A 14,387-nucleotide genomic window follows, 5' to 3' on the forward strand; every position below is an offset into this window, starting at 1 on the left:
GACTGAAAATGTTGTTAACTTCTCTCTCTCTCTCTCTCTCTCTCTCTCTCTCTCTCTCTCTCTCTCTCTCTCACACACACACACACACACACACACACACACACACACACACACACTACTACTTCATTGTAATGATCATATTTCAAGAACTGCTTTGTTGCTGATGCTGAAAATCCTTGGAAAGAGTTAGAAGATGCTTTTATCGAGCACTGGATGTTAAATGACTGATCATGATGGTATATTAATGCTTGGAGCTATGAATTATTCTTACGGACTTGCCTTCAGATATCTCCTGCGTTCTTTGTGTTTAGATTTTTCTTTCTTTTACACTGCCATGCTACAAATATATAGGGCCCTTATGTTACAGCCGGCTGGGGTGGCCGAGTGGTTCTAGGTGCTACAGTGTGGAACCGTGCAGCCGCTATGGTTGCAGGTTCGAATCCTGCCTCGAGCATGGATGTTTGTGGTGATCTTAGGTTAGTTAGGTTTAAGTAGTTCTAAGTTCTAGGGGACTGATGACCTTAGAAGTTAAGTTCCATAGTGCTCAGAGCCGTTTGAACCATTTTGAACCATTTTGAACCTTATGTTACAGATCTTTTGGTACAAACTTTATGATATTATCAGTGTGGTTCCTAGGAATCTTCAAGAGTTGATGGTTGGAAACTACCTACTGTGTGTTTTTATGGTGGATGGCTCTTAATAGAATTGTATTTAATGTGCTCATCAGTCAGTAAATAAATTACTGAACAGTGTTTATTTACCATGTTATGATTTTTGAACACATCACTGGAAGAACAGCAATCTCAGTGCAAAATTTAAAAGTTACTAATTTAAACAGTCTTGACTGCATAAAAACGTATATTACACTGTTGACTGGTTTCAGACTATTTGTAGACAATCTTCAGACCATTCTCAAATGGAGATGAACATAAGCAGTTGACATGCAGCTCCCGACAGACGGTACTTCCTACATTCACCACCTCTGTGTGAAACCATTGGGAAATGGTCTACAAATAAACTGAAACCAATCAATATTTTAATAAATGTTTTTATGGAATCAAGACTGTTTTGATTAGTAAGTTTTAAATATACCATTTTATGGTCTTATATTTGTACTCTGTTGGTTAAGTTTGCAAGCAGTTTGAAAATAATTTGGGAAAAGTCAACCATAACAAATCCTAACTACTTTATTTTACATTATTACTAGTGAAATAGTCATTACGAGGTTGAAGCTCACTCTCTTGTGCCCATGTTTACTTACACAAATAAAATCGTATTGAAAAACTCATGTTGTTATATGTTATCTCTTTCTGCAGAACTGGAACCAGTTTATACTCCACCAGATGCACAGTGAGCTACTGGAGACACGGCGGCGTCAGGAGGAAGCTGAAAATTCACGTCAGCCTGATTTTGTTTACAATGAGCTTGACTTCCCAAGCATACTGGGCAGTGCTCAGTTAAGACTCTCAAAGAATCGACATGATCGCCAACAGGAAGGTCAGTTCACAAATGAAAGTCTCATTGTACAGTGCATTATCTATTGAAATGAATCAATGTGATAAATTAAAATGCTGTGTTCCAACAGACATGAATACTAATCCCAGCATTTTGAGGATGTCTCATAGGCCATTGCACATCTTCAGTTCATTAGTACTATTCTCATACAGTTTCAAATACTATTGGAACTTCTCGAGTAAGCAACCAGAGATCCCAGATACTTGGTGTCCTCCCCCTCAGCCCCTCTCCCAAAAGACACGTTTTGCAAAATTCATTGATAATTTTTCTCTGTTAATACATACCATGACCCTGTTCTCTTCACGCTTCTTATTTCTTAATATGGTACCTCCTGCTCTTTTATTACTTCTTCTTCATTTAATAAATTTGTCCATGGTCTGAGATGCATGCCAGTTTTCTTGTTATTGTTAGGCACCCCAAAATGCCTTTATTACAGTTGTTTTCTTTGTACTTGCACAAGTGTGTCAGTGCCACTGAACAATACTGTCGGCACTGTACGGGCCGATAGAGGCTCAACAACAATCCAGCAACAGAACCCCGCAGAAGGAAATGAAAACTTGCCTTGTGAGTCAATGTACAGAGAAGCAGAAAGCCCAAAACGATGTAGAGACATGCTTAAGGATGAACAAAACACACGGCAGATGTGGACAGCTTACAGCTGAGCATACAGAAATGGCACACAGCACAAGACGCAAGCAAGGTCCAAGTGGCTGATCTCAGCACTAGAACTGCCCCACCCTGCTTACCATTGCACACAGTTAAACACTTAAATCAGTGGGTGTGCCCATACAATGCAGTGTGTGCACTTTCCATGCCAGTTGTCTGCACTAGTCTGCTGCCCTACCCACACCAGCTCAACTGCTCTGTCTGCTGCCAGTGATCCTAAAACCATATCCCCCTAAAAAGGCCAAATACAGCTGAAGATGGCCAGGCTTGTATCACAAACTTTGATGCAAAACCAGAGAGAATGTGAGAGACCCAGGCAGCAGACGGACCACTGCAGGAGGCAACACCTATGCCGCCTGCTCTGTCACAGGGGTGAAAGGGTGAAGAGTCTGAGGTCACGAAAGGCGGTGACAACAAGGAAGCACATCATAGCAAATGCGAACCTGTACACTGAACATCATCACAATCAATCCTGTTACCAGGCTAACTGGAAGATCACAGACGTGAAAACCAAAAGTGGTGCAGGCACAACTGATTTGAATGACATGTCTGCTACTCCCAACTGACATCTGCTGTAAACAACTGCTGACATTTGTGGCCCGCCATGACACCCAGCAGCCATCTCTGCTTTCGATCAGAAGACCAGCCCCAAATGGGAGTCCCCAGGTAAAACCACTGTGAGCCTTCATGGTCCACGGCATGCATCTCAGAGCACAACAAATTCAGGAGACCCAGCAAGTGATTTCCTCACAAAAGTTCTGCCAGGCTGCACCCATTGACTGGCATCACCCGAAACAGGGTCAGAAAACTTGACATTGCGTTGCTGCAAGATGAGTTAGAGACAGACTTCTTCATTTGGATCTGGAATGTACACAAGAACTGCTCCGCCACCGAGGTAGAAGCTGGGTGAAACAGGGCAGTGGTCAGATACTGGATACCATTGTGAACATGTCTTCAAACTCCTCCAACACAAATTGCTGGCCATTATTGAAGACAGTGATCACACAGTGGCAAAGATGATCAAGAATGCACAAACAATGGCAGCTGATGATGTGTAGAACAGATTCGCAATGTACAGGAAATTTGATAAGGCGTTGTTCTGTACATAACCTCACAAGCCTGCACCAGATGTTCAATGTCATGGTTGATTGGTGGCCTGTAGACATGACATTATGCCAATGGCTTCTTACGTGTCATCCCCCTGTGTGATGCATGTAGCAACTGGAGTATGCGAGGACACAACACTGTGGTAGAAGACCGCGTGACAGCTTTGCTCCCCTGTTGCAAGCAAGAGGACCCTCTGGACAACATTGAGGTAATTACGGAGGAGAAGAAATGTATGCCATGCTGGATCCACACAAGAAAAGAGGTGCTCTAACCCACCCACCTGGGTAGCCAAAACATTTTTTCCAGAAAAGTAAGTTGGTGGCCATGGCTGTCACAACCTCTTTGTGCTGTCAACAGAAAATCAAATGAGGTTTGCTGTAAGATGTCATCCAATGCAACCTTAAGAGCCTCTTGCCAATTGTCTCTGGATTGGTCTCCATTGGCAAATGTTAGTGCACTGGAATTTGCATGCTGGACAGTGGAATGGTAACCAATGTCATAACAGTAATTACTGAGAAAGAGGACCAACCTCTGCAGTTGGTCAGTAGTCCCATCTGGTAGCTTTGAATGAGGGCCAATTAAGGAGATCAGTTACTTGCGGTCGGTGATGAGTAGGAACTTTACCCCATACAAGAAATCGTTAAACGGTTTAATTCTGAAGACAGTTGCCACTGCCGCCTCCTCTACCTGCGAATATCTACATTGTGCCATAGAAATCATAAGCGATGGGCTGTTGGTGCCATCTGGGTTCCACTGAGGCAGAACCATACAACTGTCAGGGTTAAATGTTTACCCACCATGAAAGAAGCCAGGGAGCAGAGCACAAACACTGTCTGAGGGACTGAAACGCCCGTTAACAGTCAGTAGACCAGACAAACTTAATGCACTGTTTGAAAAGCCAGTTAAGAGGATGGCAGATGTGCGCAGCCTGGGGATTGAGCTTCGTGTAATATGGACTCTTGCCCAAAAAAGACTGGATCTCCATTGGATCCTAGGGTGCCTGCAGGTTGATGATTGCTCCGAGGTGGTCATCCATAGGAATACACTGTTTACTACAAGACAGAACTTGATGTAGTGGCCATTGCATTGCAGCATCAGGCTGCCGAAGAGCCTTTACATATCTGAGATGAGGCTGACTGTCACGCGTGTATGTACTTGAAACTCAACCGGCAAGACATCCACTACCAACGATAGTAAAATACGTTGGTGCCATGTATGCAAGTCATCAGAGACAGTCCCAGTCCAATGAAAATACGAGGGCAACTGATGACTGAACATGGTTCACCAACTGTCACAAACAGTTGTTAAATGACCCACCTGAGAGGATATGCCACATACGGCTTCCATGTGCGGGCAGACTCATCGAACGGACAATAGACATAGGGCTGCTGGCTAGCCCAGTGAGCGGAAGGAGAGTGACGCCATACTGCTGGACACCAAAAAGGCAGGGTTTTCAACTGGATTGATGGTACACCTTACCTGGCAATGCAGCAAGAACTGGTGCAGGTAATTCTCCCATCTTTTCACACACTCATTGGGGAAGAAAATTGCACAGTGGGCCCCTGGCTCATCACCTGCATGTCATGGGCATGAAGCTATTCCACAGTGTGTTTTAACAGTGTAGACATCTGGTCAGGTCGTACAGCTGCTGGTCAGCAGCTGCCAGTGCTGCTTCTCTTCCTCCTGATCCTTCTGTAGGCACAACTGTTTGTGCTGGCTTTTCAAAAATGTAAGATCCATGGTGGCCCAAAATTAACACTGAAAAAGGAATAAAAAGAAGTTAGGAATGTCACATGTGTATGGTCATCCTTAGTCACCACTTAAGTATTTACACAGCCACTAAACAACACTGGCTGTACAGGTTATTATGTGGGCTGATGGTGGCTAAGCACAAGCTAGGTAACAGAACCCAGCAGGAGGAAACGAAACTCGCTGTGTGAGTCAATCAGCAGAGAAGCAGAAAGTCCAAAACTGCCCAAACACTTGCGCAAGAATGAACGCAACATATGGCAGGCATGGACGACTGATCACTGAGCGCGCACACAAATGGCACATGATGTGAGGCACGAGACAAGGCCCAGTGTGGTTGAACTCAGCATTAGAACTGCCCCACGTAGGTTACTGTCACCCACAGGTAAACAGTCCTGTCAGTGGATCTGTCCAAACATGATGTTGCTTGCATCCCCCCCCCCCCCCAATGGCTGTCGTCTGCACTAATCTGCTGCACTACATACACCAGCTCGTCTTCCTCCATAACAATGTCTACTGGTAGGGTGGTAGGGTACATAATTTTCCATTTAAATTTATCAGCCAACAGCAGAAAATGTATTTTCATAGTTTTCATCCATTTTATTTTCAAAGATTCTCTTTTCTGTAGGGTGTGTATAGTCTGTCCGTAAACTGAAGAATGAGCCGCGCTTTTGGTGGGGGAAGTGGCCTTTCCTGGAAGAACGCTGCCACCGGCCTACAGGGGCACCCAAAATCTGTTGCCCGTTAGCGGTGTAGATTGGCGTGCGGTGATATACGTCGTTTCTGTTTATGTCATCTTAGTTGCCAGTGTCAGTCGGTTAACTTTGTATACCTACTAATATGCTTCGATATCCGGAGGTGACGGATAATCGTCTAGCATTGCAAGAAAATGTGTAGAATACGAAGAAGAGGAGGTATTTGCAGAGTAAAAAGCGTTCAGTCGTCTGTAATGTTATTACAGCGTGTATTAGAGTGGCGACCCAAAAAGAACTATAACTATAATAATATTACCAGTCCCAATCAAATGGTGGCAATTTATGCCAACGTCAGCCTCGCGCAATAGGACGCATAAGGAAGGAACATGAAAATAAGCCACGTGGTTTATTGGAATCGCCACGAAAGAAAACTAATAATTTTGGGAGAAAACCCATCGCTATAGACAGTTTCAAAATCATGTAAAACTTTTGATGCTTACGGAACACTAAATCTCTATCTCGGTCACTATTCACCTGATTCTAAGACAAATTGCTTAAAACATGTGCCCAATAGCTATTCCAAACACTGCTGAAATTTTCCTCGAAACATTTACACTTCTAAGCAAAAAGTTTGACCTACGAGGTGCGTTCACATATTAATTTTTATTTTTCGGTAAGAACTTTATTTGTTAATCTACAGCAATGTTACACTCTTCAAAATATTCCTCATTACATACTGTACACTTACGTCAGTGCTTTTTCCAATTCCCGAAACACTTTACGAACTTTTTCTTCAACATAGCTTATAGGTCTCTTTAACTGTACATTTTTAATCTCATCCATGCTTGTAAAACCGCTGTCCTTTGAGGCCTGCTTTGAAATGTTTGTGTCACTTGTATGCCCTTGGTTTACTCATAACAGGTTCACCAAAAGCAATATTCAACATTTCTAAAAATTTCATACACTTTATTCTATTCTTATAACAAAATTTAATGCAAGATCCCTAATCTATTTTTATACAAAACAAATATTCGTTGATGCTACCACAAAACATGTAACCTTTTTGACAGCTGACAACAATACGCATAACATTGTACACATACTTTTGAGATATGTTTACGAAGCCAATGATAAAGAAGTAGTGCAAATCGGACTAATGGAACTCACAAAATTATAAATTTCTGCTTACTTTTTAAACACTCTTCGTGTTGCAAGAATTGTTAAGTTTCAGTGCAGTTGGGTTGGGGTTGGGTTGTTTGGGGGAGGAAACCAGACAGCGAGGTCATCGGTCTCATCAGATCACGGAAGGACGGGGAAGGAAGTCTGCCGTGCCTTTTCGCAGGAACCGTCCTGGCATTTTCCTGGAGCGATTTAGGGAAATCACGGAAAACATAAATCAGGATGGCCGGACGCAGGATTGAACCGTCGTCCTCGAGAATGCGAGTCTGGTGTGCTAGCCACTGCGCCACCTTGCTCAGTTTCAATGCAGTCCTTCAAAGAAAACTTCAACATTTTAGTAAAAACACGAAGTAGGGACAAGCCTTAAATTCTACATATTGATTGCATTATATGCGGTTCGTTTTACGAATAGCAATAGAGCAACATATATTCACATGAACAGCCATTTGGTCCTATCTTTGTAGTAGCATCCTGACTTCCGTTCTTATGTTAATATTATTTACTCTATAATGTTGTGTTTTGAAAGAAGCTATCATTTTTTGTATACCCTATGGCCTTAATTCATGTGTCTAAAAATAAACGCAGCCACGACGTATCTGCACATGGTGTCACCACAGATTTAATGCGTGCCGCGGCAGGGTCGCTACTACTTTGTGAAACAGCCTGTAGAAGCGCCTTGTGACGTAGCTGGGTTGACAGAGTGGGGACTCGCTCACTCGCTCTTCAGTTTACCGACAGACTATAGATGCCTCAGATAAAACTAATCCTAAATTCCTTATAAAAAAAATTACCAGTAACCTCACTTACACATTAACATCCCATACACAAACAGATTGTGCACACTGTCATTACTGCATCCAGATTTATTTAGTAACAGAATACAGATGAGAAAAGCTATTGCCTCAAGAAATAATAGTAACTTCTCCTGGTTGTGGCTGTTGATGTTGTTACGGCCCACCCTTCGAAGTTCCCATGGTCAGACATGGTAGCCTTTTGCCTTCTACTTATTTTGTGCAGCATTGCTTCCCAACAATCCCCATAAAGTCCAGAATAACCACTGTATCATCATCTTAACCTTTTGTCAGTGACCAGCTAATTTGTTGACTTGACTCACGATGCCAGCCACTGCTAGCTACTGAAAAACTGCCAGTGGCAACATGTGCCTCGTCAGATAGTGAGCTATGATTCATATCATTTGCTAAACACGGTTCACTTCTCTGCAGTGGTCCACAGTGAAAATTTATAGTAGTGGAAATGGTTGTTTGTTGATAAATGACAGTATCAAATTGTGGAACATATTTCACAACAAATTTTTGGCTCATGATCACCTCTGTCAGTAGTTAAACAATCTTGAAATAAGAATTTTCCTAATTACCAGAGAATCATTTTGTACTAGTGTATTTTGGTGGTCAGGCTATAAAGTTTTATTGTGGCAGGTCTCTAATATTAATTTTGGTAAGTATCAAGCTGTTGAGAGATCAAAGCTTTGAAAATTTTTATGCCCATTCACTTTTAGAGGAAGAGAAAAATTACTCTGTTCTCTCTTACCTTACTCCCATGTATGTGAGATACACAATGGAGGCAACAGAAATACTTCAATCTACACCAAATATTGGTACTCCCCAACGACACAACAGATGGGCATGAGAATAGCACACCTTCCATCCAGTGATTTCTTCTTTAGTTTTCCAACTATCTCATTTACATTCATTTATAAAAGAAATACTACTATTTTTGTTCCAAGAAATAAGGAAAGGGCATAAAACGAAATAAAATTAACAAGCATTACGTTCTTATCCTGCCCCCATGAACCATGGACCTTGCCGTTGGTGGGGAGGCTTGCATGCCTCAGCGATACAGATGCCCATACCGTAGGTGCAACCATAACGGAGGGGTATCTGTTGAGAGGCCAGACAAACGTGTGGTTTCTGAAGATGGGCAGCAGCCTTTTCAGTAGTTGCAGGGGCAACAGTCTGGATGATTGACTGATCTGGCCTTGCAACACTAACCAAAACGACCTTGCTGTGCTGGTACTGCGAACGGCTGAAAGCAAGGGGAAACTACAGCCGTAATTTTTCCCAAGGTCATGCAGCTTTACTGTATGGTTAAATGATGATGGCATCCTCTTGGGTAAAATATTCTGGAGGTAAAATAGTCCCCCATTCGGATCTCGGACTACTCAAGAGGATGTCTTTATCAGGAGAAAGAAAACTGGTGTTCTACGGATTGGAGCGTGGAATGTCAGATCCCTTGATTGGGCAGGTAGGTTAGAAAATTTAAAAAGGGAAATGGATAGGTTGAAGTTAGATATAGTGGGAATTAGTGAAGTCTGGTGGCAGGAGGAACAATACTTTTGGTCAGGTGAATACAGGGTTATAAATACAAAATCAAATAGGGGTAATGCAGGAGTAGGTTTAATAATGAATAGGAAAATAGGAATGCGGGTAAGCTTCTACAAACAGCATAGTGAACGCATTATTGCGGCCAAGACAGATACGAAGCCCATGCCTACTACAGTAGTACAAGTTTATATGCCAACTAGCTCTGCAGATGATGAAGAAATTGATGAAATGTATGATGAGATAAAAGAAATTATTCAGGTAGTGAAGGGAGACGAAAATTTAATAGTTATGGGTGACTGGAATTCGGTAGTAGGAAAAAGGAGAGAAGGAAACATAGTAAGTGAATATGGACTGGAGCAAAGAAATGAAAGAGGAAGCCGCCTGGTAGAATTTTGCACAGAGCACAACTTAATCATAGCTAACACTTGGTTCAAGAATCATAAAAGAGGGCTGTATACATGGAAGAAGCCTGGAGATACTGACAGGTTTCAGATAGATTATATAATGGTAAGACAGAGATTTAGGAACCAAGTTTTAAATTGCAGGACATTTCCAGGGGCAGATGTGGACTCTGACCACAATCTATTGGTTATGACCTGTAGATTAAAACTGAAGAAACTGCAAAAAGGTGGGAATTTAAGGAGATGTGACATGGATAAACTAAAAGAACCAGAGGTTGTAGAGAGTTTCAGGGAGAGCATAAGGGAGCAATTGACAGGAATGGGGGAAAGAAACACAGTAGAAGAGAAAAGGGTAGCTCTGAGGGATGAAGAAGTGAAGGCAGCAGAGGATCAAGTAGGTAAAATGACGAGGGCTAGTAAAAATCCTTGGGTAACAGAAGTAGTGTTGAATTTAATTGATGAAAGGAGAAAGCATAAAAACGCAGTAAATGAAGCAGGCAAAAAGGAATACAAACGTCTCAAAAATAAGATCGACAGGAAGTGCAAAATGGCTAAGCAGGGATGGCTAGAGGACAAATGTAAGGATGTAGAACCTTATCTCACTAGGGGTAAGATAGATACTGCCTACAAGAAAATTAAAGAGACCTTTGGAGAAAAGAGGACCACTTTTATGAATATTAAGAGCTCAGATGGAAACCCAGTTCTAAGCAAAGAAGGAAAAGCAGAAAGGTGGAAGGAGTATATAGAGGGTCTATACAAGGGCGATGTACGTGAGGAAAATATTATGGAAATGGAAGAGGATGTAGATGAAGATGAAATGGGAGACACGATACTGCATGAAGAGTTTGACAAAGCACTGCAAGACCTGAGTCGAAACAAGGCCCACGGAGTAGAAAACATTCCATTGGAGCTACTGACGGCCTCAGGAGAGCCAGTCCTGACAAAACTCTTACCATCTGGTGAGCAAGATGTATGAGAGAGGCGAAATACCCTCAGACTTCAAGAAGAATATAATAATTCCAATCCCAAAGAAAGCAGGTGTTGACAGATGTGAAAATTACCGAACTATCAGTTTAATAAGTCACAGCTGCAAAATACTAACGCGAATTCTTTACAGACGAATGGAAAAACTAGTAGAATCGGACCTCCGGGAAGATCAGTTTGGATTCTGTAGCAATTCCGGAACATGTGAAGCAATACTGACCCTACGGCTTACCTTAGAAACTAGATTAAGGAAGGGCAAACCTATGTTTCTAGCATTTGTAGACTTAGAGAAAGCTTTCAATGTTGACTGGAATACTCTCTTTCAAATTCTGAAGGTGGCAGGGGTAAAATACAGGGAGCGAAAGGCTATTTACAATTTGTACAGAAACCAGATGGCAGTTATAAGAGTCGAGGGACATGAAAGGGAAGCAGTTGTTGGGAAGGGAGTAAGACAGGGTTGTAGCCTCTCCCCGATGTTATTCAATCTGTATATTGAGCAAGCAGTAAAGGAAACAAAAGAAAAATTCGGGGTAGGTATTAAAATCCATGTAGAAGAAATAAAAACTTTGATGCCTCCCTCTACAGCTTCGAATTTCTTCTCTAGCTATTCCTGCTGTGTCACTCTTACCATCTGTCATTTATTTTTTTAGATGTCTGTATGCCCTTTTGCTATCTTCATTTGTTACTATTTTTTTTTCATTTTTTCCTTCCATCAGTTAAATTCCATATCTCACTTGTTACCCAAGGATTTCTGCTAGGCCTGCCCTTTTTTCCCCATTTGATTCTCCGTTGCCATCACTATTTCATCTCTCAGAGCTCACCATTTCCATCTACTTAAAACCATTCTTAAAAAGAATATTTGGTAAGAAGTCTGCAGTAAAAATAACTTGAAAGAGAAATATAATACACTTAAGAATCTTCCGTTATTTTCTTTTGGACAGTTCTTCTCCACATTGAAATTGCAGGCAGAAATGCACAACTATTAAGCAAAACATTTGGCTAATTCATTTCATTAGAATATCATGTAGAAAGCAGTGGTGGTTGTATCATAATATAGATGACAGTTTAGTTACAGAATTTAACTACAAGCAATACAATAAGAGCCAAAGAATGTTGTCAGACAGGCTAAAACTATGCATTACTCCACTAAAATAAGTAGCTGCCAGATCAAAATTAAAACTACATGGTCATCAGGACAGAATGTTGGTTCTCATCTTACCAGATCTGTCACCAGGCTTGCTTACTTTACTTGTTGTTGTTGTTGTTGTTGTGGTGGTGGTGGTGGTGGTGGTGGTGGTGGTCTTCAGTCCTGAGACTGGTTTGATGCAGCTCTCCATGCTACTCTATCCTGTGCAAGCCTCTTCATCTCCCAGTACCACTGCAACCTACGTCCATCTGAATCTGTGTAGTGTAGTCATCTCGTGGTCTCCATCTACGATTTTTACCCTCTACGCTGCCCTCCAATACTAAATTGGTGATCCCTTGATGCCTCAGAACATGTCCTACCAACTGATCCCTTCTTCTGGTCAAGTTGTGCCACAAACTTCTCTCTCCCCAATCCTATTCAATACTTCCTCATTAGTTATGTGATATACCCATCTAATCTTCAGCATTCTTCTGTGGCACCTCATTTCGAAAGCTTCTATTCTCTTCTTGTCTGAACTATTTATCGTCCATGTTTCACTTCCATACATGGCTACACTCCATACAAATACTTTCAGATATGTCTTCCTGACACTTAAATCTATACTCGATGTTAACAAATTTCTCTTCTTCAGAAACGCTTTCCTTGCCATTGCCAGTCTACATTTTATATCCTCTCTACTTCGACCATCATCAGTTATTTTGCTCTCCAAATAGCAAAACTCCTTTACTACTTTAAGTGTCTCATTTCCTAATCTAATACTCTCAACATCACCTGACTTAATTCGACTACATTCCATTACCCTAGTTTTGCTATTGTTGATGTTCATCTTATATCCTCCTTTCAAGACACTATCCATTCCGTTCAACTGCTCTTCCAAGTTCTTTGCTGTCTCTGACAGAATTACGATGTCATTGGCGAACATCAAAGTTTTTATTTCTTCTACATGGATTTTAATACCTACTCTGAATTTTTCTTTTGTTTCCTTCACTGCTTGCTCAATATACAGATTGAATAACATCGGGGAGAGGCTACAACCCTGTCTTACTCCCTTCCCAACAACTGCTTCCCTTTCATGTCCCTCGACTCTTATAACTGCCATCTGGTTTCTGTACAAATTGTAAATAGCCTTTCGCTCCCTGTATTTTACCCCTGCCACCTTCAGAATTTGAAAGAGAGTATTCCAGTCAACATTGAAAGCTTTCTCTAAGTCTACAAATGCTAGAAACGTAGGTTTGCCCTTCCTTAATCTAGCTTCTAAGAAAAGTCCTAGGGTCAGTATTGCTTCATGTGTTCCAGCATTTCTACGGAATCCAAACCGATCTTCCCGGAGGTCCGATTCTACTAGTTTTTCCATTCGTCTGTAAAGAATTCGCGTTAGTATTTTGCAGCTGTGACTTATTAAACTGATAGTTCGGTAATTTTCACATCTGTCAACACCTGCTTTCTTTGGGATTGAAATTATTAAATTCTTTTTGAAGTCTGAGGGTATTTCGCCTCTCTCATACATCTTGCTCACCAGATGGTAGAGTTTTGTCAGGACTGGCTCTCCTGAGCCGTCAGTAGCTCCAATGGAATGTTTTCTACTCCGTGGGCCTTGTTTCGACTCAGGTCTTTCAGTACTCTGTCAAACTCTTCTTGCAGTATCGTGTCTCCCATTTCATCTTCATCTACATCCTCTTCCATTTCCATAATATTTTCCTCAAGTACATCGCCCTTGTATAGACCCTCTATATACTCCTTCCACCTTTCTGCTTTTCCTTCTTTGCTTAGAACTGGGTTTCCATCTGAGCTCTTGATGTTCATACAAGTTGGTCTCTTTTCACCAAAGGGCTTCGTATCTGTCTTGGCCACAATAATGCGTTCATTATGCTGTTTGTAGAAGCTTACCCGCATTCCTATTTTCCTATTCATTATTAAATCTACTCCTGCATTACCCCTATTTGATTTTGTGTTTATAACCCTGTAGTCGTCTGACCAGAAGTGATAGATTCTTCTCTAGTTCAATTCCAAAGGTCTTTGTTGGGTATCACATTTGGCCAAACGATTTTAAGAATTTTCCTAAGTACCCACACACCCACCCCTCAAAGTCTGCTTCACAACCTATACTATCTGGATCTCCCCTGCCTCCTCACTCACCCCCCCCCCCCCCCCAACCCAAAAAAATAAAAAAATAAATAAATAAAAACCCACAGTCCTCCTCACAACATACTGTGACATTGTGTCCACATTTAGTAAAGAGAGAGCAAACAGGGATTGAAAGATATTCATTTGTGTCCTGTTAATTTGACAGTGCTAATTCAGTACCTTAAAACTTTCTGGTACTTAGATAAGAACATCTGCTGGGAGTTAACAAAATTAACATGTTTGTTGCATCTAGTGGCACTTCATTTAAAAGTAAAATACTATGTAGTCATAGGATGATGGTGCTAACTTATTTTATTCACTGTGAATGTGGCCCTAATGTTTGAGAAGCAGCATTGCCTATTGCATGTGCTGTGATTGTGTTATGTGATATTATTTCTGTTTGTATGGGACATTTATAAATGTGGACCCTAGAACACAAGAAGTCTAAGCGCAATTTTAACAGTTTTGAGTAAATCAG

At 41.4% G+C, this 14,387-nt stretch overlaps 1 protein-coding gene across 1 annotated transcript in view; it reads left to right on the forward strand.

Moving 5' to 3' along the window:
- The window catches only part of LOC126353897 (PAN2-PAN3 deadenylation complex catalytic subunit PAN2), a 263,163-nt gene that overhangs the window by 121,456 nt on the left and 127,320 nt on the right, over nt 1-14,387 (forward strand). The window contains exon 11 of the mRNA XM_050003120.1: nt 1,317-1,497. Coding sequence (XP_049859077.1) covers nt 1,317-1,497 — 181 coding nt within the window. The remainder of the gene's footprint in view (nt 1-1,316; nt 1,498-14,387) is intronic.

The sequence above is a fragment of the Schistocerca gregaria genome, chromosome 3 (genome assembly GCF_023897955.1).
Source record: "Schistocerca gregaria isolate iqSchGreg1 chromosome 3, iqSchGreg1.2, whole genome shotgun sequence".
In the NCBI taxonomy this organism is placed as follows: Eukaryota; Metazoa; Arthropoda; class Insecta; order Orthoptera; family Acrididae; genus Schistocerca; species Schistocerca gregaria.